Source organism: Athalia rosae, chromosome 2 (genome assembly GCF_917208135.1).
Source record: "Athalia rosae chromosome 2, iyAthRosa1.1, whole genome shotgun sequence".
Taxonomy (NCBI): Eukaryota; Metazoa; Arthropoda; class Insecta; order Hymenoptera; family Athaliidae; genus Athalia; species Athalia rosae.
Genome location: NC_064027.1, coordinates 21116947 through 21141840, shown reverse-complemented (window position 1 = coordinate 21141840; position 24894 = coordinate 21116947). Strand labels below are relative to the sequence as shown.

The window sequence follows — 24894 nt, the reverse complement described above, 5'->3', positions numbered from 1 at the left end:
GTGATGTTCCATGCGTTTATTTTGTTATGAATAATGTATATACATGGGTTACTTCAATGTCCTGCAACTGCAGCATTACTGCCAATGCCGATCCAAGTACAATTTTTTTTTTTTTTTGTCTGCGATGAGATAAAAATGAATGATTGTTGGCTTGTGCACTGTCCATCAAACGCTGATGACGCAGTGCCTGTGTGTCTGTCTGCCTGCTGCTGCATATACAATGTGTGAGCAGCTTCATCACATTGTCAATTCCTGGAAAATGGGAAAGCGAGATTCAGCAAAGTATAATACAAACACAAGGCATCAACTCTCTGGGTGTGTTAATAAGCATTGACATATTGATCAACAAAATACTCAGCAGACTTACCATGATCGCATTAACGATGTCGTTCTGATTATTTTTGAGAGCTTTGATCGCCTTCCCTCGACTAACGTTAGCTTGGGACACAACAAGGTCGACGTCTTTTTCTTCAACCCCCGTCTCGTCAACTTCCTCCTCCTCCGACTCCTCTTGGATCGGCACTACCACCTGGGAATTAGACTCGAGGTTATTTGTCATCCCGAATAAAAGGATACTATTGTTTCGATGTGAAAATATTCATACCGTCGTACGACCACCGGCTTCTGTAGCAGGAATAACTTCTGGTGCCTTGAACTTCTCGGCAGCAGCAACCTGTGCCTGTTGGCTGAGATCTTCAATCTAAAATTCCCATAAAATCTAATTGAAATCGCTTCATTTGACAAAAACCACTCACAATGTGTGACTTTGATCATTTTCAGTCTGCCAAGGTTATCTTCAAGGTAAATTTCAGCCAAAAAAAAAGCGAAACTCAGTTGGTATCATCACAATGATCAACTCTTGTCTTAGCTTAATGCACTCCATCTGATAATTACCTTAGCTTCGCCAAAAACAATGTACGTGTCTGAAGCCGGATTTTTGTACACATCAGGTTTGTTGATTACAAAGAGAATATTCTTTGATTTTCGGATCGTTACCCTGTTCACTCCCTGGACCTACACAAAATCAAACAATACATATTAGTAGCTAATGGCCACAGATTAATGGCTACGAATGAGTACCCGCAGGCGATGACTTACAGGTTTGAGCCCCAGCTTACTCATGAGTTTTCTGGCTTTCTTTTCTCCGCGACTTTGCTTCGCCTTGGATACCATGTCGATAGGCAGCCCAGTGACGGTACTACCGGGAAAACCTCCTGCACCAGCAGATCCGGCATCTTCGAGCTCTGGGATCGTATCATCGGAATCTGAGTCAGTTCCAGAGCCTGCCGCAGCTGCTGCTGCCTCAACTTTGATGGGCTCAGAGGATGCGGCCTTGTCAAGCTCAGTCAATTCCGGCATATTTGTGAATCTGTTAGACAAAGATCCATAAAGAAACTATCATAGTTGAAGGAAAAAAAAAGCAAGGCTTTGGCCTCGAAAAAAGAAATTCCACATTTCAGTCTGCCAAGATTTTCAACATTTATTACATATTCTGATAACGTAATTGTTAAGCGAAACCTTGATAGATGTCATCATAGTGAATAATTAATTAACTGATAACGATTATGATAAATTGTCGAACGAACGACCGAAGCCAAGGGATATTGTCATGGCGGCGGAATTCCGGTTCCAGGGAGTTTAGAGACGGTCGAGAAACTCGTAAGTGATCAGTGGAAATCATTATTCCAATATCGACAGCACCGGGGATCAGGAGATAATTGCGGTGGAATATAACGGAGGGTATATAAAGATCGGCGCTTCATCTACGTGTAAAGGCAAACGTTCGGTGTTACTAACGTGCGCGACAAACGGCTCTGGGAACGTTCGGTTGAAATCGCATTTAGATATGTAACTAAGATGTTATTCTTTTAACCGTTTCATAAAAATATTTTTTCATTATTCCAGATTTTATCCTCACACACAGTTGATCGCTCAGCTCTACGATGCCGATTTTACAGTCGGATTTATCCAAGATGATCCCTCGGCAACGGGCAGACACAATTTTACACACAAACTGAGGCCGATTCACATTTACTCACTACCTTTCTGGGCAACTTGACTTGAATCTCTCTAACTGAAAAATGGTACGTACGACTATCGAACGGCAGCAGCACAGTCGACTGCAAATTTCTGAAAGCGCGAAAACTTATGAAATTACTAATTGACAACCGAATCGTTGACCTAAGATACGAACCTTCAGTCACCGACCGGATTGATGTTGACCGAAGATGAAAAGAATCAGATTCATTAAAATTTACTGTTCTCGTGAGTACGAATCTGATAAGCCGCATAATTACCAAATTCAGACAAAGGGATCAGTAATATGACGAGTCCGATACTACAAGGATATTTTGGAGGAGCATTCCGTTTTTATGTTCACAAATTTTCTCTCATTTGGTCTTCAATGAGACCCATAAGTAACCGAAACGAATTATTTGTTAAAAATAAAGCTACTCAAATCGATAGTAACGAGCGAACAGTTTCGGTCGCTTTAGTTGGAGGTGGAAACACGCCAACTTATACCGCACTGTTTCTAAAACAGGAACCAATTATAAAAGTTGTGCGCGTAGCTGATGTTGGTAATAAATCTGCAGCGGGCCATTCGCTAGATGCAAACCATATTGACACATCCCCAAAAATAAAGTACTTCAATAAAAAGAATATGATAGAAGGAATTGAAGAGGTATAACGATAAACAGAAAAGTTGCGAAACTTATTGAACCTTTATTCCAAATTCTATTTTTAAAACAATTTCAGGTTGATATAATCGGGGTGATGGATGAGGAGGATTTCACTCTGGGAAAAGCGAGTTCACACGGTCAGTTCTTAGCCGGTTCTCAATATGTTAAAGGTGTGGCTGAAAAAATGGTGAAGACCTGTCCAACAGCACTGGTTGTCATTTTTGCGCACCCCGTTACGGCTATGACGCCCTTGGTTTCTGAAGTCTACAAATCTGCTGGCTGGTGGCATCCTGATCGTATCATCGGTTCGTTAGCCATTGATTCCATGCGGATTCGCGCCATGGCTGCAGATCTATTTTATCTGAATCCAGCGTACATTCATGTACCAATAGTTGGAGGGGCAGATGCATGTACAATTGTTCCTCTTTTATCACTGGCTAGACCTGCCAATCAATTCTCCAAAGTTCGTTGACGAACTTCATGAGTCTTTAGAAAGTTTCGAGTATTCTACTGAGTTTGTTTCATTCTAGGAGCAACAACACTCACTCATCAGGTGCCTTCGAGCTGCAGACAACGAATTAGCAAGCTTTAATGAAAATTGTGGCAGTTGGGGCAGGGAAGCCGGTCCTAAATTGTCTTTGGCGACAGCAGCATCAAAGTTTATTATTACATTGGCCCGAGGGTATTGCGGTTTCAGAAACTCCATTGCATCCGCCTTCGTTCGATCCAACGTTTTAACTGCCAGCCAATTTTTTGCTACGGAACTGCAATTCGGACCTGGAGGGGTTCAAAAAAACTTTGGACTTCCCAAAGTTTCCAACATAGAAGTTGACCTGATAGAACAAGCCATTCCCTTGATCAATGCCAACGTCGATCTGGGTGTAAACTTCATAAAGGAAAATTGTAAAACTTAAACAATTATTTTGAGATTTAAAATGAATTAAAACACGTCGCGTTCATCTTGTGATCCCACAAAATTCAAATGCTGGATGCTCTCTGGCGCCGGAAGCGCTGACTAAATCAAACTGAATGGATCTCCGAATGCGCAACACTCTTTTCGCCAGTCGATTCATGCCTCTCGTGCAACGTGGACGAATGTGAATCGGTGTGCTGTAATTGATGTTTCAAAATCAAAATCAGAATGTCAAATAGCAAGCGTGGCGGCGATTCTGATATTTTAAAAAATGTCTAAAGTTCACTTGACCTATTCCGGTGTTCAGATAACTATTCTGAGATGATTACGAGGTGTGAAATTAACCCAGATTACAGCTATTCCCAATCTGAATCCGAATAAACAGCCCGGCAGCTAAACGGCGTGTCTCTTCGTGCATGTCATCGCAGCCTTTGAGGCCTCCCGTTTCCACCGAGCTATAAATACAAAATTAAGAGACATTTAAATTTGGACGCGTTAAGTATCTGCCCGTTGCCGGCGAAAACAGGCCATAGGCAACACCAGACCGCAGCTGAACTACAGCCCCGACTTCCTAATCTATTTTAAACCGCGCAATCACTCTTTTCATACTGACGTGTTTGCATGCGAGTCGTTCCGAGTCATAACTTTTCAACGTTGTTTGTAACTTCGCTTTAAAATTTAAAGCTGTCAAGATTTAATTTCTTAATATCAAAGCACGTAAGGTTGATTCAGCAGGATTTACATCGGTCAACAATAACGCTGACAAATACACGATGGGGTTACTATTTTCCAGATTTCGAGTAAGTCATTTACTCATCCTTCTAAAAAAATGACGTGACTATCAGCAAATGTCACTTTTAATCGCCCAACTGATTTCAAGGTTAAGCGTCTTTACAACCATGTTTTCCATTTTCCCTCATTATTATTCTATCACCTATTTATCTATTGTCGAGAACTGAAGTTTAGCTCAATTCCCAACCTCTTAATTTTTCTTACTTCTCTTCACTATGTACTCGAATTTTCAAGATTCATTTATCAGATGTAACAATATCAACATACTTATAAAAAATTGTGTTTTTATTTTCATTGATGTTACCCACATTATTTCCCCTTGCTCAAATTGATTCTTCGGACAGTCATAACCACCTTTGAACCGATCTACTGCACAATTTTGACAGCAGCTCAGCATATTATAAAAAATTTGTAATTGAAATATTGAGTGCGAAGGAAAAATGACTTCTTGTTTCAGTCCCACAAAGTTTAATTTTCCACTCGCAATGATAGAGCGTAATAAGTGAACAGAATTAATTACTTTCGAATACGTAGTGAGAACAAGAGACCGACATTAACATTGAATATAATGTATAATTTGATTCTGAATATGCTCACGATAATGAATATTCAGGGGTTCTATTTTGAGCTCTTTACCTTTTTGGTTGATGCAGAGCTCCGAAAGGCAAAAAGTTTTGGATCAGTAAATTTGGGTTTGTTTTGTGATTTCAGAAGAAAAAAGCGACATTTGACATCCTGGAAGATCTTGAAACGGTAATATTTTTATAAGTCCAATAAAACTCCTTATGATGTTTATGAAGCAATAAAAAAGATGTTCAACATAATTTTTGCAAACAGAAAATTCAGGAAATCGAAGAATACAGACAGAATACGGAGCAAAGGCACAAAAAGATTGTTGGAACGCTGATAGTCTATAGCGTGGTTCTATATATCATAGCTGCGCTCGTATTTTACTTCTACTTCTTCCCAGCTGCTTTATACGACCAAATATTTTACATGACACCATTACTCATATTCCCAATAGTGTACGTATCTAAAAATGCGTTTGTTGCACACTTGTGGTTTTTAGTACTATTCGTTAAATAATAGATAAACATGTGCCTTAACCATATTTAGGATACTTTTTACCAAGAAGCTTGTATCCTGGTATTACAAGCGCAAGATATCGCGCAATAAAACGAAATTGTCGACAATGCAGCAAGAGAAGAGAAAAATCTTGGACGAAGTCATAGAAACTGAAACGTATAAAAAGGCAAAGGAGATTCTCATTAAATTTGCTCCTGACCGACTCAGGATGACACCTGTACGTATAATTTTATACTGCATTCCTCTTGTCATGACTTAGCTCAAGTGCCATTGACAAAAGTGATTCTGTGTTGATTTTTAATTCGCAATCATAATTATCTTTCCGTTTACTGTTGAATCATCGAATGTTATCTAATTTTATTCCACCCATCACTGTCTCAAATTATTTTGCCCTTTTACTAGCATTGATTTACAATTGTGTCTTTTCTTTTCCATTTACAGCTCTCCCCTCAGGTTTGTACATTGCTTTTGGATGCTAATATATTTTTAAAAGTGAATCCAGTTAGCTTTCAGTTCTATCGGTATGTGAAATCAATTTATGACAGCATTTCAACGACTTTATTTCATTGCTTAAATTGTTATTCAGAACTTGAACACTCGACTACGTACTGCGCAAAGTAATTGAAAAATTTCGTAAACTCCATTTAGCCAACGCCAGCAAAGTCTGCTCCACAAAACGAAACTCCTCGTAGGCCAAGCACCCCTCAAGTTTCAGCACCTGTCAATGCCGCATTGCCGGGTGGAGGTGCAACTGAACTGCGGCGAAGACTTTTACCAGTTTCTAGTCTCTCTTCCACAAAACCAATCGGTAGGCTCGGTAATTCTGGTGTAGTTCCAGTTGGCTTGGTGCCTCCACATACTCCACAATCAGATAATATCTACCCTGCAATGGCTCCTAGGCAGTCTAACACTCCCGTTGTTACTCCCAGTTAGTATTTCGAATATTTTGATTTTTTTCTTTTCCTTGTTTTCTCCATCTGTTGCTCTTCGTTCTCTTCAGAATTTATTTTTAAATTACATCCTTGCTGATGCAAATTATAATAACTCATGTGACTAAAATCTGAAATTTTTGCAAGCCAATGTTTGACGCTGGTAACGATTGGTCTTAACTTGTTCTACCTAGAAGCACCTTTGCCGCGTCCGATTCTTCCGCAACAGAGAAGTTATCTGGATCGCTTGGTCGAATATTTAGTTGGGGATGGGCCATCGAACCGCTATGCGCTGATATGCCGGCAATGTGATTCCCACAATGGAATGGCGTTGAAGGAAGAATTTGAGTATTTTGGTACATAATAAGTTTTTCTCTTTACTTTTATAATTTCGTTCATTACTACTGCTTGTCTTATCAGCGGATAAAACTCATGTGGTCATTCACAAATTATAGGATTCAGATGTTGTTATTGCAACTTTTGGAATCCAGCTAGAAAACAAAAACCATCCGCTCCTAGGCTCGAGCATGATGTTAGTGGAATGATACCTGTGTCTCCAAGTTACAATACCAGTCAAGCTCTGTCAGCGCCAAAAATTTCAGAGGGCTTATCGAATTCCTCAGACACCGGTGAGTTTGATCCAGCATTAATAAATAACTTGTAAAAAATCACCTTAAATATTAATCTCGCTAAGTTTGTCATGTCCTTGTGGTCTGGATCTACTAATGTACTGGAAATCTGAGCTCCTTTTTTGCGTTTCATTAACAATACTTGTTTCATTCATTTATATTCTCTTGCAGTGTATGAAAATCCAAAAACTCAAGTATTCCTGAAATCCAATCATCAAAACCTCACTGAAAAATTTAACCCACTGAAACCTGCTAACGTATTTGCCCTTGATAATATACAAAAACCGGTTGTCTCTGAAGTGTCGATTGACGAACAGTTGAAAATAAAACTCAATAATTTACGTAACCAAACCAAAGTACTGATAAAAATGAACGAAAAGAAAAAGCGATTGGAAATCAAAGACTGTAAATTAACACTCTATAATTTAAGCAAGAATATATTTTCAGAGTAAATCAATCGCGTTACTGTATTAGTTTTTGTGATGTATTTATAAAAAAAGATCCAAACTTCCAATAAACCTTACCATATCGAGTTCCGCTACCATGATATTGTGTGTACTGTTTACAGCAATGTTTCAATAAGTTTATGCTTAGTCACCCCGCTTGGTAAACCTTGGAAATTCAAATGGTATAAGTTACACTATCCTTGCCCATTGAATGGTATAGATTTACAAGCGCAATTACAGTATTGATTACTGCTAGCTCTTCATTCATGTTCAGATACAATGGAGATTTCTACTGCCGTAATAATTTGTTTGAAGCTGGTATTAGCTAATAGAAACGTTAATCACATAGGAAGCAGCTTCCGTTATCCACAGCAGAAATTTTTCACTAATTTGCAAAAATATTCTTTATTGTAGATTCGGATATCGAAGTTGTCGAAAAGCCTGAAAACACGGAAGACAGTACGGAGGAGAAGTCCGCCTCTGAAAAGGAAGAAGGTATAAAAAAATCTGTTGATTTTTTTTCTCAACGTTGAAAAATACTCGAAAAATCTAATAATGCTTGAACTTTTCTTTGCATAGAAAAAACCACCGTTGTAACCGAGGAGGATTTCAAAACCGAGGCTGCAACGGAAGAGCCAACAGAGAAGGTGGAGGAGAAAAGTATAGAAGACCTACCAGAAAGAGAAACGGAAAAAATGGAGGTGGACGGATCTCCGTAAAAAGAAAATTTTTATTCGTTTTCCAAAAGTTTCACGTCATTAATTTATCTAAAGCTGATTATCCATTGCAGTAAAGACCTCACTGGATTAATGATGTCTAATGCCTTTGCAAAACTTGTTCTTTTCATTAGATCTTCGTTATTCCGAAAATTACCTTTACTCTTTTCGTCTTACAGAAAACTAGTTAATTCACAGAATTAACCCAAGTAGCAGAATCGGTTTTCAAAAATGCCTACTTTCTCTCTTCCGATACAAGCACCTGAATTGAATTTCACTACAAACTTAGCTACTGGACGTGTGCATTTTCCGCTTTATTTTATATCTATATGAAGCAAAGAAGAAGACCTAATACCTGTTTGTGTACTTACGCCTTATAACTAGAAGACTTTTGATTTATCTTCCAGAATTTGGGTATCTTCTTTGTTACAGTAAAGATCGCAGGTGGTATTCGAGATTTACTGTATTTCCTGTGATCTTAATCTATTAATCGATCATTTTACTATACTTGGCACTATTATGTTATTGTCATCCAGGCTTCTTAACTGACCTGGTTTCTGACCCGACTGCTTGTTTGTTTAATGCTGATTAATTATTATTTAGGCGATATTGTCGTGATTTTAGATGTAAGTATTACAGTTTTTTGCAATCACGGTTACGTTTATGCGTCTACATAAACTTTCCACCGTCTAAAGTATAAATAAGACTTATTTTCATATACACATAGGCTAATAAAACAAATCTCGCAATAGAGAACACGACGTATTTATAACAGATACAATTATTTTCGCAAATATTGTAATTAATTGTAATTTACAACGAAATCCGAAATAACTCACTGCACGTATTTTATAGGCAATAAATGATATTCATTTAATAATTCACTAGTTCTTTTCAGACTTAAGATTTTATTTTATCCAATGAACATAGCTATTGGGCTCTTATGGTATAATTACGAGATTCCCAATCCGATTTTCAAACGGACCGATCTCAAATAATGAAGATTCACTCTCCGTTTTTGGATTAAGAAAAGTTTTCAGATTATCAAAATTAGGTGCGTTTGAATCTCGTCAAAAAATATCTGGATTAATAGTGGGATCAATCGAAACATGTTTATCTAATTCACTGGTAAATACATACTTTCCACAGCAAAAGAGTTGCTGTCTTCAAAATTCGTAACTACTTGAGTTCATGTATTCCACCGTTTCCGATCTTATATCCAACACCTTTCATATCACACGAAAACAAAACCAGACGAAACTCAGTGATTGTCCGCTGTCTGATCCGCATGCACATGTAGACGAATGCGGTCGCAGTGTTTACGGATTTGACAGCACTTGGGATCAGTGGCATTTAAATAGCTTTAAAGGCCGGTACCGATACGTGATTCGCTTTAACCTCTCCGATAGCAGTGAGTGAATTTATAAGATGAGGAGTATTATTTGAATGAAGAAAGATTAGCCGAATGGTTGAAACTGAAAGATGGATTCTATCAATATTCTTATCGGAATTGGTCTCATTCATTGTACTTTATTCTTCTTTGACACATTTTTCAAGGTAAGAATATTTAACCTTTTTGAATTTTTCCGAATTGAGGTACTCGGTATTTGTGACTAATTAATAATATTTGAAAGTATTTCCGGTGTTTGGAGGTTTAATATTCAATGTCTTCAATCTTGAAATCAGCATTGCGATTTTTATCGTGTTCTCATATTTATTTCCAGTCATGTTCTCACTACCCATATCTCTATTTCCTCGAGAATACCGGCCTAGAAATTCAAGTGTTACGAGTCAAATGGTATACAACGGCTTGCAATAGGATGATCATGAAATGGGCAATGGACCGTTCTAGGTTCTGGTTAGCGTGGTTCAACGCAGGCGTTATTATAACTGTTCTCCTATTGCCCATTGCCTCGTTCATCATACTTAAAATGACATTCAGTCTATGGATCGGTCAATCTCCGAAAGACAGTGGTATTCAGACACTGGAACCTATGGTAAATTGCTGTTACATATATTTTGAACACATACTCACCTGTGTGGAATATTTCAGTTACCCGGAGTGAATCTACCGCTAAATGAAATTGGCTACTATGCTGCAACATTGGCTCTCTGCAGCATAGTTCATGAGTTTGGACATGCTCTAGCTGCGGCACGGGAAGATGTCCAGGTTTTTGGTATGGGTTTACTTGTGGCATTTGTTATACCAGTTGCGTGCGCCCATCTAAACAGCGAACAATTAGGAGCTCTTCCAATTTATAATCAGCTGAGGATTCTTTGTGCCGGAGTTTGGCATAACATTGTACTTGCAACTCTTGCCGCTGCTACCCTAATTTTAACCACCTGGTTATGGGCGCCACTATTCACAGTTGGACAGGGAGTCACTGTAAAGACTATACTGCCTGTAAGATAGTTTTCTGTTCATTCTGATTCTGTTAATAGAATTTCAGTAATCCAATCAGTCTTTTCTGCAATTAGAACTCACCCCTGTTGGGGCCTACTGGACTTCTGGAACGCGATACAATCTACAAAATCAATGACTGTCATGTCAACGACGGGGATGATTGGTATCATTGTATTTTGACTGCAGTGAGACAACCCACACCTGGCTACTGTATAACACAGAAACTTATCCAGGTAATTAATGAGTAAGCTGTTTTTGACTTTGATTTTATGCCTTCAAAATTGTACATGAAAAATCTAGGATCATGACGAGTCTGTACCAGCCTGGCACATGGCTAATGGAGCGGTAAGTTGCTGTGGCGACGATAGCGAAGAAGGTGGAAGTCTTTGCTTTGAATACATTGAGGGGCCGCCAGCAGCACCTTTACAGCTTCCACCCCATTCTTGCTTACCTGCGAGATTAGTGATCTTAAACACGCAACGTTTTTGTCAATATAGTCACCACTGTGCACCACATGAGATGCACTGCATGCAACCATCTTTGGATAATGTAACAAAGGTAGGCATCAAGATTTTCAACTGTACAAATTGACGTTTTTATTTCGGAGGTGTGATGGGAATTTTGCAGGTTGTCCAGATAAAGAGGAGAGAGGGAAAGGACGTGTTGTTCATTGGACATCCCGGAGAAATTTATCGCACCGTTGACGTTTCTGATTGGGTTCCAAAGTATAGTTTTTTAAGTTCAGATGTTCCAGAAGCCTTGGCTCTTCTCTGTAAATATGTGACAGTGTTTTCTGCTGGCTTGGCTATTGTAAATGTTGTACCATGTTTCTACTTTGATGGACAATATATCGTTGGGGCACTTTTCTTACTCAGATCTAAGATACGACACAAAAGCTTACGCCAGGCTCTAGCTCTATGCGTTACTTGTATAGGGACTCTATTGCTCGGTGTTAACCTTCTGTACATATTTGTTAATAAAATAATTTAGACAATGCCAATAGAGACCGAATCATGAGATGTCGATATTTTTATTTTTCCATAATAAACTAACTACATAAATAAGGTTTATTTTCTCAGATGTTAGTTGCAACAGTAGCTTTCAGGATCCCTTTGTTCGACTAAGATTTTTTCGTAACTCTGCGAGCGAATTCTCCCCATGTACTATTAGGGATTTTATGGCAAACTGTAACAAGACCATGACAGAGTCAGCAAAGCAACTGGGATTTCATGGGTATCGTAGAAACTCACATCGTCTTTGACGTCTCTATTTGTCCTGAAGTCCGACCTTGCCCAATCCCTGAGATACTTTTTATCTTCTTCATTGGGCACCTCACGTATAGCCTTCAAGATATTTCGGTACAATTTCAATACTTCCTGGTGTACCATGAACTGAAATATTTCGGTTTCACGTTTATTTCTATTGCATGGAATCTTCAAAGCTTATATTGACCTGCTTCAAGCTCATCGCTGACCGTGGTAACTTCCCAGACATTTCGATTTTTCATTGATCACTGAATTTTTTTCTGAAAGTCATCTAGTACTTCCTCAGCAGAAGCCTGTAAATTAATTGAACCATGTGCTAAACGTCAAATGTTCATTGACATTAAAGTGAATTACATAGTATGTATGAAATTGAAAAAATGTCGGAGGAATTGTGAAGTTGACATAATGTCGACAATCGATATTTTGCAGCTGGCTACTTCGCCTCACTTCTTGCTTGTGACTAGCGAACAATGCAAATGGCCGAAGCGGCACCCCGGTTTCGTACGGATTGATCGGTGAATATAGGTATTGTTTAGATGTTATTGACACGTGCAATTTAAAATCGAGGAAATAACCATTTCACGAAAACAATTCTTTCAGCTATATAATTAGTTTTTCAAGTGGTATTATTCGACACCATCATCATTTGTGTCGTGAAGAACTGTTTGTTTTTGGACTCCCTGGTGCTTCAGAATCATCGCTTGTATGGCCCCGATTTTGATGCTGCTGCCATGTTGTGATGATTGAGAGAAGAATAAAATGAAGATAAATCCCAGAGAAAGTAATATTCGATTTTACAAGACTCGCGTTCGTGAAAGAAATTGCAGATGAAGATGAGCGGCGAAATGTTTGAGGGCAAAGATTACCCCACTCAGTGGGCCCTGAACCCTTCTGCATACCAAAACATGAGTAATGACCAAGGTACTTCAAAATCTTATGCGATTTATTTACTGCTATTTCGCATTCACACTCTGATTTGAATGGAAAGAATGTATTCATATACAGAATTATAACAAATTAATTTTCACATCACAGTCGACTGGGCGGCTTTGGCTCAGCAATGGATAAAAATGAAGGAAACGGTCGTTCCTCCTGCTCCTCCGCCTCCCACAATCGGGTTAAACCAGGGAAGCGAAGGAGGTGGAGGTGAAGCACCTATGGATATGGATACTAAGGAAGATGAAATGCCTCAGGCACCACCTGCCCCTGGTATCAGTGGAACAGGTGGCTGATTAATTTATTTTATTGACTGAAAGAAGTCTGGATTTCGAGCATCGAAATATCCCGTTTATTTAATTTTCGTCAGAAGCATGGAATCAGTGGAATCAGTGGGGCCAATGGAACACAGCAGGGCCAGGATCTACTGGTTGGGAATGGGGTGGAGTCCCACCCCCTGGCAGCACTTTAGGCCAAGATGGAAAACCTGTGACTGTTCCTGCCAACTTACCCTCGGCGCCCCCTGCTCCAACGATATCTGGAACACAAGGATTCAATGTTCCGCCACCCACTGCTCCACCCTCTTACAATTATAATACTGTTTCACCCACTCAAGCTTATAATCAGGTGAGCTCCTTGTGACTTTATTGAACAATTTCAAGAGAGTGTAACTCATGCTGCGATTTCTCAGGTACCTGGTTACTGGACAAGCGAACAGTCCCCTGGAATCGGAAACGTGCAGCAGCCTCCACCTTTCATGAAGGGTGTGAGACATTCTAATAGACTTCCACATATGCGAGGTGGTGATATGGTGAGAGGACGTGACGAGAAGGAAAAGACTCCGGAGGAGGACACGAGTACCACCATAGGTGAGGAGAAATCGATTTAAGATTCTATAAAGTCGAAATCGTCTGAAAATACTTACTAACCATCTCACATCATTCAGATGCAGCTAAAAGGAGACAATTACCGGCATGGATTAGGGATGGACTTGAGAAGATGGAGAGGGAGAAACAGAAGGCGGTCGAAAGAGAGCGGCAAGAAATTTTGAGAAAACAAGAACTAGAGGCACGCAAAAAAGCCGAAGAAGAAGCACGGGCAGTTCTGAATCCCGCAAAAAGCAAATTTGTATGTTGCGACCTAGCACATACTAACTTTTGTTTGTTTGCTGATTTAATCTCATATTTTCCATTGTACCTAGGATTCTGACTCCGAAGAAGAAGCTGAAGCCGAATCTGAGTCTACGTTCCGTGGTGCAGACAAAGAAATCGACAGGGCCAATGACAAGAGTCCAGAAGTTGTTGTCAGAGCACGTCGCTCACGGTTCCGTGATGCTGCCTCACCCGAACCGCGAAAATCAAACGAAGAAAGTCCGCGTTCTACTCCCGCTCCCATTCCTATTCCAGCTCCTTTCAAACGTTCCCGAGAGGAGGTGCTGCAGGATGTGGTAAGCAATTTTCTTGACTCTGTTGCATCGCTTCTTTTTTCATCATTTCAAAACGCAAAATTAATCCGCTTTGTGTAGATGTTGAAGGTGCGGAGATCGCTGACTGAAATTCTACTTGAAGTAACCAATGAAGAAATAACTGCTGTCTGCAGAGAGGTTTGGAGCCGCGCACGTGCCAAAGGTACCCCAGATAGACCCGATAGACTAATATACCGAATTTTCCGATATTTGCCGGCGGGAATAAAACGTAATTCACGTTGTCCCCTCTCCGCATTGTACACAATCTTGAAAGTATTAAACAAGGTTTTTTTAATTCATAGGCTTCATTATTTGACATTTTCAAGTATGCCCTGTTTTACTTTTTCAGGATATAAGCCTTGATTTATTACTGCTTAATCTGAATATTTTAGTTACAGCTTCCAATCAACTTTCATTTTGAATATAATTATCGCAGAAAAAAATCAGTCGTAATATTTGATATCGAAACATTTTTGACAAAACAAATGATTGCTGGATTGCCTGTACCTTACATAAAAGGAGGTATCTCCAACTTTCGTGCGCTCGCAGATTAATTGATCCATGCTCATAATTTATTATCATTTTTTACCTCATAGAGTTGGTAATATAGCATGAAAAGTTTTTTAGTTGATAAAATAGGCTCTTCTAGTGAGCGTTGGCTATTTTTCATGTTGATTAATCCCAACTCTTTTCAGTAATTGGAAATTAAGTATTGTATAAGGCATATCATATTAACAAGGACAGGGAGAGCGTACATACTCTCCCTAACGCAGACCAATCAAGACGGTTCAAAGAGGGGGGGGTACCCAGAAATTGGGTGGCGCATCGATTGATTACTAAATGCGTGTGTATTGTAAGCCCCTGCAGGACAGCCCCCCGTCGCATCCCTCAACAACTCGGCCCCTCTTGCTCAGATCACCCGCAAACTTGGTAAGTTTTTTTTAACCAAATATACCCTATCCTGAGAGACTGCGGGGATCTTTTTCACAATAATATCTCTCTTCCTATATATTCGATACCCGGATAGTTGAACTTTACTCTCTTTTGAAGAAACATTGTCACGTAGGAGAGTGATGCGATTTTGTTTTTTGAGTTTGGTATAACTTGGAGTTTGTGTGCGGTAGGTCTGGGCATCTATGGGGACAGCGACAGCGAGTCTGATGATGAGCAGAGCGAGGCTGAGCAGCACCAGGATGTTGACAGTGATGAGGAGCTTCTCCAGCTGAAGGTGAGTGCTCTGCTCGTACTAGTGGTAGCTGTATTTTTCGTTCCTTTTTCTCAATTGTCTTTAAAAATAGGAAGTTTGGAAGCAACGGCAGCAGGCATTCAAGAAGGTCGAGGAAGAGATTGAGGCGCAAATCGCAAAGGAAGAAGAGCAGGAGCTGCAGCATGAAGAGGAGAGTCGTCATAAACAAGAGGATAATCATATTGGTAATACTAGCAGCAAAAATCTAGGTACGTTCTATAAAATAACATTAAGTTTTTGTTGTAATTATTGAGCGTAATTCGTGACGTCATACTTTAGTTGATGAAAAAGAAACGATAAATAATCAAAGAGAAGCATCAGAAACACTATCAAGCGGTGGGCAAACGCCCCAGCAGCAAAGTGTTACCACAGATACTGCAAAGGCTAGTTCATTATCAAGATCTGTGGACTCTGAATCTAGCAGCGAAGAATCGAGCAGCTCCAATTCAACTCATAGTTCTCCAAAAACTAGCCGGAAAGCCAACAAAAACAGCGACAGGGGTCGCAGAAAAAAATTATCGAAGAGTAGGAGCAAGTCTCGAAGTAAACAATCCAGATCACGTTCAACCGATCGTAGCCACAGACATAAATCTCGTTCGCGATCACGTTCAAAGTCTGCCAAACGCCATCGTTCAAGATCCAGTAGTTATAGGTCCAGTAAAAAGCACAGATCAAGATCATGGGAACGTAAGAGATTGCGATCCCGATCTAAGGACAAAAGAAGGTCCACATCACGTTCTAGAAACCGCAAAAGATTCCGATCACACTCTAGAGACAAAAAGAGGTCAGTTTCTTACTCCAGAGAAAGAAGAAGAAGCCGATCTAGATCCAGGGATACAAGGGACAGAAGAAGGAGTCGGTCTCGTACCAGGGAACGAAGGAGAAGTCGTACCCGCTCGGGCGACAGAAGAAGATCTCGATCTCCGTCAAGGGATCGTAGGAGATCCAGATCTTATTCTCCTAGAAGCAAGAGAAGGAGTCATTCGAAGTCTAGAGATAAAAGAAGGTCACGATCCAAATCACGTTACTCGAGCCACCGTGACGGTAAGAAGTCGTCACGTCGGTACAGGGATTGAGCTTGTCCATCATACAGCCAAGGTTGTATTTATATTCTCATTGTTCCAATCACAGATTAAAACAGACACACATTATATGTATGAGAAACTACGCACAACGTGCACGTCGTGTTTATCATTCGTTCAATTTAATCAAATATTCAATTACGAACTAGAAAATCTTTACCATTATGGTCAGGTAAATCAGAAGCGGCATGCTAATGGGGACATTCATAAAATTACAAACGTTTTTATGGTGCCAGATAAAAAACAACTTTTTAGAACTGACTAACTGTTGATTGAAACGCTATCATTCTTCTTTAATCATCTGTATTAATCTGTTTCGAAATAAAGTAATTAGTCCGTAGTGCCATAAATTGATGTGCAGTAAAGATAGCATTGCGAACACAAATTTGACCAACTAGGCAATGATTGGATTTGGGGATGGGTCTTTTGAATATTTTTTTGTTTCAGCTGTACGCTGCCATCGCGAGGTCACTTGTGTTTATGGACCCCCAACTTCTAAAACTCCAACTTTCTTTCATCGAACAGTTCAACACAGTGGTACAGTTTTCTTTCAAATAATATTTAGTCTTTCCCTACCTCTCTCTCTCTTTCTCTATAACTCTATCCGAGATGCACATGACTTGATATTCTGCTAATAATAATAGTAATAGTGTTCCATTACAGTTCAAGTTGATATCAGTCAGTTGCCAAAAAAAAAGTAAATGAAATTTAAAAACAAAAATTTATACACATATTTAAATAAAACGTTAACATGAATTTGCAACGTTTGTGTAAATAATAATAAATATATATTATAACCACGTCGATAATTAATAATCTTATTTTTCAATTACCTGCATCGAAAATTAAATTTAATAACTATATCAATCATCGAACGATAGGACTATTATAAGCTTCTGCATGACGAAACGACGAATAATGAATAAATTATCGAATCAATCATATTATGAAATACCACAGTTTATTGGAATAGTTTCATGGGTGATTATGTCCCATTCTAAATTACACAGTGCGTACATTCATCATCTTGATTTTTCAATTATACACACCTATGTATTTTTATATATGTTGTATATAAATGTATATACACCGATTCATTGTCACCCGAAGAATTGTGATAAATGCAACCGGACAAATATTTCACGAATATTTCGGTCCTGGAGCAGCTTGATATTTTTTTTTCATTTTTTCAAAATAAGATTTAATTAATATCATTGACAAAAGTACCGTAGAATACCCGTGCATTCTACATCTCATTATTGTTATGTAAAATTCTAACATTTACATCCTGGTGGCTTAATAAACATCAATTGAACTATTTATATTTACAAGTTAGATAAATATTCAATTCACCCCTTCTTAATTTACCTAATATAATTATCTGGCGATCGTTTTTTTCCACAAAACGATGGTGTATATCTTGGGTACATAAATACTACTCTTGTCACCATATGTTATCTTTCTGGAACTATGATTGGGAAGAAGAAAATAAAAAGAAAAAATAATGACAGGTATCACTGACCACGACCCTAACTACATCTGTGTCACTCAGAGTTGCGCTATATCGTTTTATTTACAATTTAACAGAAGTCCTTATTCCCTGTTCGTATATCTAGAAACAAGGTTCTAGCATTCTTTGAAAATAAAATAGATTGAAAGAATAATGGCCGCATATATTTACATAAAAACAGGTGTTATATTCCCATCCCTTGATAAATCACTATCCCAACTCAGTCTTTTGTCATAATGATTAGTTCGGTTGAGGGTCTGGGTCTCGTGCTTTCATACAAAAACCTGATAGGCCTGGATAATTTTTTCATTCGTATTTTGCACTCTAGAATCTAAGCGCACTCATCACTTTCCATAACGCTGTTCACACTTAGTGTACTCCTCCAACAGACTCACAAAATCCACGACTCGTAAATTGTGATGCGTATCCAGTTGTCTGTAATGAATGAATTTATTCGGTAATAAGGAAGTTACGAGTACATCAGCTAAGTAAGGGACAAAATAATTTTGCAAACTCACAGGAATTCGGTAGTTCTTATATGCCATGGAAGAAGGCCATAAGTACTGCAAGTTTTACCACAAACAATAGCAAGATCAGGATCAGGCAGCATTCCCAGTCTCAACTTATTTTCAAGCAACTCTGGCCCAATTTCTTCTACTTTCAGGGCTCCTGCAATTACTCCTTTTCCAAGAGACTGAGCCAGCAAAGCCACCTCTCGCTTTCCATCCATATAAGATAGTAACTGCACTTGTATTTTGTGCTTCACTCCTAAACAAAATATAGAAATTTCAGGAATCAAATCAAACTCAATATTGGGTCAAAATCTGAACGGACAGAGATTCTGGAAGCAAATGTTCAGCTTACCATTGATTCCGTTTCGAACTGCCTTTACTGGACAGTCTGAATTCCAGTTCACATAATCGACTAGCTCCGGCTTTGATTCGGACAATACTTTCCTAGCTTCATTCTCGCTTTTCCTGAGGAGACCTGGAGATAAAATGAAGGGTTTGGAATTGAAAATCTTCTTCGAGATTCTTTTACAAGCCTATAAACAAAAAGTGAGACTAAAAGAATAAATTAGAGGTGAAATTTTACCATTGTGATCGTAGAAACTGACGCAAGGTATGCCGGCAGTTGCGCACCACCCAATAACCCGGACGATATCTTGAAAAGATGCTCGTTCGTGTCCGAGAATAAGAACAAGATGCTTTGGAAGTTTACTTCGTTCTATCCTTTTGACACTGTGAACTATGACCTCCGTTTCCGTCTTCGCATTTTTCAACGATTCGAAGAGTTCAAAGGCGGCGATGAAGTTCCTTCGTAAATCGGCCCACACTCGACGGAAGGTTATTATAATAGAATAGGCTATGTGCAGCAGCGCAAGAACCACGCGGTAAATATTTATTAACATATTGTCCCGTTTTAACACAAATTATTTTAAACAGCATAATAAAGAATCGGTAAATTTAACTGTTATTGTATCACGGGCGTTCCGGGGCAGACGACACTCGTCACGGGTGCATCATTGTGATGCTCGATTATTTTGTCGTTCCACTATTACCGGAACACCGATCAGCTGCCTAACCACACGTCAGTCGATCAGTGGTCGTTGGTCGGAGCTGGTTACAGGAACGGTTTCCCTAGATTCGGTCTTTCAACTTATAACTTTTCCCTAGGTCAACGGTAGTCAACGTTAGAAGGTTTGCACACCGTTTTTACTTCCTAATCATTTAGCTAATAAATTAATTTTCGCGTACATGAAATCAAATATTTTTAAGTACATTGCTGAATCCGATACATTTTTTATGGGTGAAATTATCTTTTCGATATTCCATGGGCCGGTCATCAATTACTCAAAACAATACCATAATTCGTAAAAAATTAGTCATTTGATTCGTGCGTACTTCCGGTACAAATGGAGGTTCCGTTTTCTTTCTTTACGTCGTGACCGATCAAGTGGAGGTGAGTATTCCGACTATCTCTTCAATATTATGCGCCTCGTGTACGAAATCGCGGAGATTAATTCGGGTTATTCTATTACACGGTGTAAATAAACGTGCGACCTCTGAAAGCTGATCGCTTGCCTGGTGATTTCGATGACGATTTTAACGTTTTTATCCACACGTGTTGTTCGGCGTGGTTCACTCGATTATCTGCCAAACTTGTATGATTTAAAACTGACAGTTTTCTCTTTATTCTGTTTCAGATCATCGCTATGATGCAGTTACACATTCGTGGACAGCAGTCCCACATCCTTGATTGCAACGGGGATGAAACTGTTGCCCAAATAAAGGTATCATATTTCATCGATCATTGTTGATTCTCAGGATCTTTTCTGCGTAGCTAGAAGGTCAAAGTCGATAAACACAATTCGACGTAGCTCATTTCATGACATCTAATACGAATTCTTCTTTTTTTCACAATTCCTGTATGCATTATAATGATAACCTGACAACAATTAATTCTGTTGTGGTCGGAACGAGCAATAATGCTAGATAAATAATTTCATGCCTCAGGGAGTCCAGAATTGTGATTTGATTGTGGGCTATACGAAGACATGGAACAATTATAACTAAGCTGTAACAAATATTATGTTCGTACCTCATTGTGGATAGTAATAACAACTTTTTGTAACTTAAGGCCCAAATCGCAGCCCTTGAAAATGTCGATGCTTCAGAACTTAGCCTTTCCTGCGGAGGAGCTCCACTCACCGATGATTTTGCTGTTGCCGAGCTCACATCCTTCTCTCTTGACCTGACGGTACCGATGCTCGGAGGTGGGTTTATTTTTGATTTTTAACATTTAGATTAGTTTCTTTTTCAAATTGCATTAAAATGATAACCTGTTAGACTGTCCAGAGGTCTGATGGAACGAGCAATAATGCAAAATTAACTATCACGCGGTTTAAAGTGAGTCTACAGCTTATTAGTGGCTCTAGTCTTTCATGAATTAGCGACAAATTATTACAACGAACAAATCTTGTTAATTCATGAAGTCTGAAAAGCTTTTCTTGACTAAATTTTACCATTTTTTCATCAGGTAAGGTCCACGGATCCCTCGCTCGTGCTGGAAAAGTGAAAGGACAAACCCCCAAGGTACTTTAAATGATTAGAAATTTACAGATCTCTAAGACGAATAACAAAATCGTTGTATCCGTAGTGAGAATCGAATGGTGGTTGGGAATTCTTTTGCGATACATAGTCTGCTGGGTGTTTTAGGTCGAGAAGCAAGAGAAGAAAAAGAAGAAGACTGGTCGTGCGAAGAGGCGAATTCAGTACAACCGACGATTCATTAATGTCGTTCAAACCTTCGGTCGTCGTCGTGGACCGAACGCCAACCCCAACTCGTAAAAAGTTATAATCTGTCAACGAAGGTGCGCTGCGTATCTGTAATACCATGTAACTAGCAAAATACTGATAATACAAATACGTCTCGCAGAGACCTGGCTTAATTATTATTACTACCATTAATATCAATTACTAATACATGAAATAAATTCTATTCCATTACCGAAAATCCAATCCTGATTTACGGGTATACTAAAGCTCCTGTGATAATTGCTTACCGAAGACAACCAGCGGGGTTGAGAGGGTTCGGTGTACGGATATTTCTTACAGTTATCGACCGGACGGATTAAAAGAATACTCGAAATGATCAATTTATTCGTTTTTTCCGGCGACTGATCTTACATTCTTTATAAGGCCATTACTTGATCGCCCGATATTCTTACAAGCTCCTGTGTGAAAAAATTATCTAAAAGACCCTAATTAATTGATACGAAATGATAAGTCGCATGAATGACCAAAAATCAAACACAGCTAAACAATAGGAGTGCGTTGTATTAACAAATACGTGCAAACGAGCTTGGTTCACAGCAAAGAGGATAGGGGTCACAGGAAGTCCTTTACGCAGCCTCTGATTGGCTCGAATAAAACTGCAGTGGTTCGGTTACCGAACGCTGATGCAGCGGCGCCATTTCCTCGTCGAACTTCGAATTGTCAGCTTCGTCTCCACGGAACTTGTTGCTCTAATCTTCAGTCAACGCGTAGCTACTTCAACCATACGTTGTAATATTGGATCATAAGACATGTAACAATCAGCTCAACAATTGATTGTAGACTTCTGTCTCATCTGTGCGTATAAGTGGCTTCATTCAAACAAGTTGAAAATGGTGATGTGACAAAACAAAGTGAGTGGCTCTAGTGTAAATAATTTTCGAATTCCTGCTACAACTTCTGCAGTTGATTTGAAGTTCATACTCGATGTATACGAATGCTTCCGGATCTTTGCTTTTCCTACTTGACGGAAAATGGTGAGTTATGATTTCATTCATTATTTTTCTGCAACGGAACCAGGTACCGCATGGCAGCCGAGACCATCCGATTCGACTCGTTACGATTCGTTCGCACGTTCGAACTGCCCCAGATGCAAATAAATTATCGAGCATTAATATTTTGATTTGGGATGAACATTTTTTTTTTATAAAGCCGCGAGCGCGAGAGCTTATATGGAGTAGCGTGAGTTTTCTTATTTGTCAACAATATCCGCTATGTCAAATTATGAGCGCGCCAATTCATAATACGTTACCGCGCCTGCTCAGAAAAGACGAGGATATCTCCGTCGTGTAGTGGAGATGGAAAATTACCTTTATGTATGAGTGCGTGTCCTGTGATTTGTTGTGTGTGAAACCGTGTACTGGCTTGAGAATCTCTACAGTTGACCAGATAGCGGTTCTTTTTCGTATATGAGAATAAAAATGTTACTGTATCGTGCTGCTCCGGCGAAAGCAATTACATTAGTTATTCGGAGTGGGGATAGGTAAAGTTGTTCTTGTTAGTAGAAATTTTGGAGATGGACTTTAGTTCTCGTTCTTGTTAAATATACAATCCTGATGCGTTTTATTGTGGAAATACTCATTTTCGGAGCCCTTTTGGGACTCGTACAATCGCAACCTTCCACCCAACCTTGGTATGAGACTCTTCCGGCTGTTGCTATGGATTATAAAGTGCACATAGATCCCGGCAAGGAAGACTGCTACTTTCAATACGTCAACCCTGGAGCAACTTTTTATGTCAGCTTTCAGGTGCGAGATACACAAATTATGATTCGTACCTGTCAAACTAACATATGTTGCAATTCAATTGATGATCGACTACTCTGATTGTTTCTCTTCTCACCATATGGAATAATGTTTTCACCCTCCGCAAACCTGATCACCAATGCATTATTGTATTACGTATCACAGAAAACTATATCACCAAATACCGCTAACTATATTTTCTCAATTATTCATGTACCGAGCTGATTTGGGGAAGTAATTCTTCTAAACAGGTATTGCGAGGTGGAGACGGAATGGCAGGTTTTGCAGTTCGAAATCCCAGTGGGCAAATAGTCTATCCTTACCAATGGAGAATGAGCGCTGATTATCAGGATCAATCCGTTACTGGAGGCTATTACAGTGTCTGCATAGATAATCAGTTCTCTAGATTTGCCTCAAAATTGGTTAATCTTTACCTAACTGTGATTAGGTAAGTTGGCGATAATATTAATTGCGCTCTCATCTCCCGTAAAAAATTGAGCTATATCCTTTAATACAGCAACCAGTAAAGTTTCACTTGCGATCAACCATTTTGATTGGCTATATATTTTCTCAATGTACTTTGAGTTTGGTGAGAAAATCTATTTCAATCCATTGAAATCTATTTGATGATCAAGAAGATTGTTTGCTGACCAGTTAGTTAACTTCTGTTTGATGATTTCATTGTATCGTTATTGACAGATATGATCAGTGGGATAAATTCACAATGGAGCTCGCGGAACTGAATCTCTCCGTTCAGAATTTCACTGTAAGTATAATTTGAAAGTTAAGGAAATTTAGTAGACTGATATTTTTCAGTATGACGTTTGAACCAGCTTGCAAGAAATTCACAAAGCCCGGTTAGCATCGGTCTATTTCACCGAATCTCATATTTTTTCAGACAACGATTGTTGGAGTTGAGAAAAATATCAACGAAATGCTCCAAATACAGCATTTGAGCCGAAGTCGAGAAGCGAGAGATATAAATTTGTTATTAGACAATAATTCGTATGTTCAAAATTGGTCTATCATACAATTATTAGTAATAACAGCAACTACCACGCTGCAGGTTTACTTTGTGAGAAGACTGTTTGAAGTCAAACCATCCGGATATTCTAGAGTAAGGATATAAACGCAAAAAGATTCCATTGAGAATAGCGATCGAGTAATGATATTTTGCAGCAAGTTAAAATACTTGAGAAAAAATGCGTGGAAGCGATTTGTACTTCCTGCTCAACTTTATTGTCACCGAATCCTCGATTGTGCCAAACTTTTCTTATGCGTTTGACTGAATTATGCCCATTATTACCTTACAAATCTTGTTGCGGCTTTTGCAACGGTCAACTTTGGACAATTAGTATTCTGTAACACATGCCCGGCTAAGTTATCGTCTTAACCCTCCAACATATTAAATATTAACCACACCCAATCACAGAATGTAGATTGATATTTTTTGTCATTCCTCGTGCAAATGTATTATTGCATTCCTTTTAGGCCTAAGCTTCATCGACTGTATACAATCTATATTTATAAATGAGATGATTAAACTGAGAGTCTGCTCTATGTCTACAATTTTCAAAAGATATGATGAATAAACTTTCACATAATTTTTTTACCTATAAATAATCTTCATTCATTTGAATCCATGGCATTTTCCTTCTTTATAGAATGAGTATAGCCAAAAACTGTGAGGTGCTAACAAGGTTTTCTTGAAAGC

At 38.9% G+C, this 24894-nt stretch overlaps 9 protein-coding genes across 16 annotated transcripts; 6 read left to right on the top strand and 3 right to left on the bottom strand.

The window, feature by feature from the left end:
- Position 1: 1 nt before the first annotated feature.
- LOC105689488 (nascent polypeptide-associated complex subunit alpha) lies at positions 2-2061 on the bottom strand. 4 transcript variants are annotated; one of them, XM_020854215.2, is made up of 6 exons: positions 1923-2061; positions 1099-1369; positions 895-1014; positions 605-700; positions 368-529; positions 2-252 (listed from the first exon to the last, which is right to left on the bottom strand). In XM_020854215.2, exons 2-6 carry the CDS (start codon positions 1357-1359, stop codon positions 238-240), a joined length of 654 nt encoding a protein of 217 aa, XP_020709874.1. In that variant the 5' UTR covers positions 1360-1369; positions 1923-2061; the 3' UTR covers positions 2-237. The 4 variants fall into 4 exon arrangements, with proteins under 4 accessions (XP_020709874.1, XP_012261949.1, XP_012261950.1 ...); XM_012406526.3 differs by having other exon boundaries at positions 1919-2053; XM_012406527.3 differs by having other exon boundaries at positions 1798-1938.
- Positions 1949-4394, top strand: LOC105689493 (malate dehydrogenase, mitochondrial-like). 2 transcript variants are annotated; one of them, XM_012406534.3, is made up of 4 exons: positions 1949-2084; positions 2187-2683; positions 2758-3144; positions 3212-4394. In XM_012406534.3, the coding sequence occupies exons 2-4, from the start codon at positions 2324-2326 to the stop codon at positions 3593-3595; spliced, it is 1131 nt and encodes a 376-aa protein (XP_012261957.2). In that variant the 5' UTR covers positions 1949-2084; positions 2187-2323; the 3' UTR covers positions 3596-4394. The 2 variants fall into 2 exon arrangements, with proteins under 2 accessions (XP_012261957.2, XP_020709873.2); XM_020854214.2 differs by having other exon boundaries at positions 1952-2084; positions 2543-2683.
- Positions 4043-9072, top strand: LOC105689491 (endoplasmic reticulum junction formation protein lunapark-B). Of its 2 annotated transcripts, none has more exons than XM_012406533.3 (10): positions 4043-4394; positions 5098-5139; positions 5224-5411; positions 5503-5689; positions 5914-5925; positions 6121-6280; positions 6596-6757; positions 6857-7030; positions 7891-7971; positions 8056-9072. In XM_012406533.3, the coding sequence occupies exons 1-10, from the start codon at positions 4368-4370 to the stop codon at positions 8193-8195; spliced, it is 1173 nt and encodes a 390-aa protein (XP_012261956.2). In that variant the 5' UTR covers positions 4043-4367; the 3' UTR covers positions 8196-9072. The 2 variants fall into 2 exon arrangements, with proteins under 2 accessions (XP_012261956.2, XP_012261954.2); XM_012406531.3 differs by having other exon boundaries at positions 6121-6400.
- Positions 9073-9378: 306 nt separating this feature from the next.
- Positions 9379-11607, top strand: LOC105689330 (membrane-bound transcription factor site-2 protease). The gene is made up of 6 exons (XM_012406247.3): positions 9379-9749; positions 9917-10189; positions 10246-10596; positions 10671-10829; positions 10897-11154; positions 11224-11607. Exons 1-6 carry the CDS (start codon positions 9675-9677, stop codon positions 11584-11586), a joined length of 1479 nt encoding a protein of 492 aa, XP_012261670.1. The 5' UTR covers positions 9379-9674; the 3' UTR covers positions 11587-11607.
- On the bottom strand, positions 11608-12259 carry LOC105689331 (LYR motif-containing protein 2). The gene is made up of 3 exons (XM_012406248.3): positions 12049-12259; positions 11847-11987; positions 11608-11781 (listed from the first exon to the last, which is right to left on the bottom strand). The coding sequence occupies exons 1-3, from the start codon at positions 12088-12090 to the stop codon at positions 11698-11700; spliced, it is 267 nt and encodes an 88-aa protein (XP_012261671.2). The 5' UTR covers positions 12091-12259; the 3' UTR covers positions 11608-11697.
- On the top strand, positions 12253-17154 carry LOC105689445 (arginine/serine-rich protein PNISR-like). 3 transcript variants are annotated; one of them, XM_048651356.1, is made up of 13 exons: positions 12253-12386; positions 12462-12782; positions 12897-13085; positions 13168-13424; positions 13489-13666; positions 13744-13925; positions 13999-14244; positions 14323-14425; positions 15121-15192; positions 15387-15490; positions 15561-15717; positions 15788-16606; positions 17038-17154. In XM_048651356.1, the coding sequence occupies exons 2-12, from the start codon at positions 12689-12691 to the stop codon at positions 16582-16584; spliced, it is 2379 nt and encodes a 792-aa protein (XP_048507313.1). In that variant the 5' UTR covers positions 12253-12386; positions 12462-12688; the 3' UTR covers positions 16585-16606; positions 17038-17154. The 3 variants fall into 3 exon arrangements, with proteins under 3 accessions (XP_048507313.1, XP_048507314.1, XP_048507315.1); XM_048651357.1 differs by having other exon boundaries at positions 12370-12782; positions 13171-13424; XM_048651358.1 differs by having other exon boundaries at positions 12370-12782; positions 15130-15192.
- A 609-nt stretch (positions 17155-17763) lies between these two features.
- Positions 17764-19511, bottom strand: LOC105689446 (dehydrodolichyl diphosphate synthase complex subunit nus1). Its single transcript, XM_012406463.3, has 4 exons — positions 19196-19511; positions 18965-19087; positions 18619-18868; positions 17764-18535 (listed from the first exon to the last, which is right to left on the bottom strand). Exons 1-4 carry the CDS (start codon positions 19509-19511, stop codon positions 18445-18447), a joined length of 780 nt encoding a protein of 259 aa, XP_012261886.1. The 3' UTR covers positions 17764-18444.
- Positions 19512-19661: 150 nt separating this feature from the next.
- LOC105689447 (FAU ubiquitin-like and ribosomal protein S30) lies at positions 19662-21539 on the top strand. Its single transcript, XM_012406465.2, is given in 6 exon segments — positions 19662-19800; positions 20307-20393; positions 20741-20876; positions 21140-21195; positions 21319-21336; positions 21338-21539. Coding segments are annotated over 5 exon segments (411 nt in total). The 5' UTR covers positions 19662-19800; positions 20307-20315; the 3' UTR covers positions 21461-21539.
- A 1203-nt stretch (positions 21540-22742) lies between these two features.
- On the top strand, positions 22743-24800 carry LOC105689337 (transmembrane emp24 domain-containing protein 5). The gene is made up of 4 exons (XM_012406253.3): positions 22743-23183; positions 23432-23628; positions 23880-23946; positions 24079-24800. The coding sequence occupies exons 1-4, from the start codon at positions 22992-22994 to the stop codon at positions 24307-24309; spliced, it is 687 nt and encodes a 228-aa protein (XP_012261676.1). The 5' UTR covers positions 22743-22991; the 3' UTR covers positions 24310-24800.
- Positions 24801-24894: the final 94 nt, after the last annotated feature.

Coding starts and splice junctions, on each gene's coding strand:
- LOC105689488 (XM_048651361.1), bottom strand. Junction 1,015..1,098: donor GTAAGCTGGGGCTCAAACCT/GTAAGTCATCGC, acceptor GATTTTGTGTAG/GTCCAGGGAGTGAACAGGGT. Junction 701..894: donor TTGTTTTTGGCGAAGCTAAG/GTAATTATCAGA, acceptor TGGGAATTTTAG/ATTGAAGATCTCAGCCAACA.
- LOC105689493 (XM_012406534.3), top strand. CDS start 2,324: ATGACGAGTCCGATACTACAAGGATATTTTGGAGGAGCATTCCGTTTT. Junction 2,684..2,757: donor TGATAGAAGGAATTGAAGAG/GTATAACGATAA, acceptor AAACAATTTCAG/GTTGATATAATCGGGGTGAT. Junction 3,145..3,211: donor CTGCCAATCAATTCTCCAAA/GTTCGTTGACGA, acceptor GTTTCATTCTAG/GAGCAACAACACTCACTCAT.
- LOC105689491 (XM_012406531.3), top strand. CDS start 4,368: ATGGGGTTACTATTTTCCAGATTTCGA. Junction 6,758..6,856: donor GGAAGAATTTGAGTATTTTG/GTACATAATAAG, acceptor CACAAATTATAG/GATTCAGATGTTGTTATTGC. Junction 7,031..7,890: donor ATCGAATTCCTCAGACACCG/GTGAGTTTGATC, acceptor TCTTTATTGTAG/ATTCGGATATCGAAGTTGTC.
- LOC105689330 (XM_012406247.3), top strand. CDS start 9,675: ATGGATTCTATCAATATTCTTATCGGAATTGGTCTCATTCATTGTACT. Junction 9,750..9,916: donor TCTTTGACACATTTTTCAAG/GTAAGAATATTT, acceptor ATTTATTTCCAG/TCATGTTCTCACTACCCATA. Junction 11,155..11,223: donor CTTTGGATAATGTAACAAAG/GTAGGCATCAAG, acceptor GGAATTTTGCAG/GTTGTCCAGATAAAGAGGAG.
- LOC105689331 (XM_012406248.3), bottom strand. CDS start 12,090: ATGTCTGGGAAGTTACCACGGTCAGCGATGAGCTTGAAGCAG. Junction 11,988..12,048: donor CAGCGATGAGCTTGAAGCAG/GTCAATATAAGC, acceptor GAAATATTTCAG/TTCATGGTACACCAGGAAGT. Junction 11,782..11,846: donor ATAGAGACGTCAAAGACGAT/GTGAGTTTCTAC, acceptor GTCTTGTTACAG/TTTGCCATAAAATCCCTAAT.
- LOC105689445 (XM_048651356.1), top strand. CDS start 12,689: ATGAAGATGAGCGGCGAAATGTTTGAGGGCAAAGATTACCCCACTCAG. Junction 12,783..12,896: donor AAACATGAGTAATGACCAAG/GTACTTCAAAAT, acceptor TTCACATCACAG/TCGACTGGGCGGCTTTGGCT. Junction 14,426..15,120: donor GAGCCGCGCACGTGCCAAAG/GTACCCCAGATA, acceptor GTGTATTGTAAG/CCCCTGCAGGACAGCCCCCC.
- LOC105689446 (XM_012406463.3), bottom strand. CDS start 19,511: ATGTTAATAAATATTTACCGCGTGGTTCTTGCGCTGCTGCACATAGCC. Junction 19,088..19,195: donor CAGTTTCTACGATCACAATG/GTAAAATTTCAC, acceptor TTTTATCTCCAG/GTCTCCTCAGGAAAAGCGAG. Junction 18,869..18,964: donor AGTTCGAAACGGAATCAATG/GTAAGCTGAACA, acceptor TATTTTGTTTAG/GAGTGAAGCACAAAATACAA.
- LOC105689337 (XM_012406253.3), top strand. CDS start 22,992: ATGCGTTTTATTGTGGAAATACTCATTTTCGGAGCCCTTTTGGGACTC. Junction 23,629..23,879: donor CTTTACCTAACTGTGATTAG/GTAAGTTGGCGA, acceptor CGTTATTGACAG/ATATGATCAGTGGGATAAAT. Junction 23,947..24,078: donor TCTCCGTTCAGAATTTCACT/GTAAGTATAATT, acceptor ATATTTTTTCAG/ACAACGATTGTTGGAGTTGA.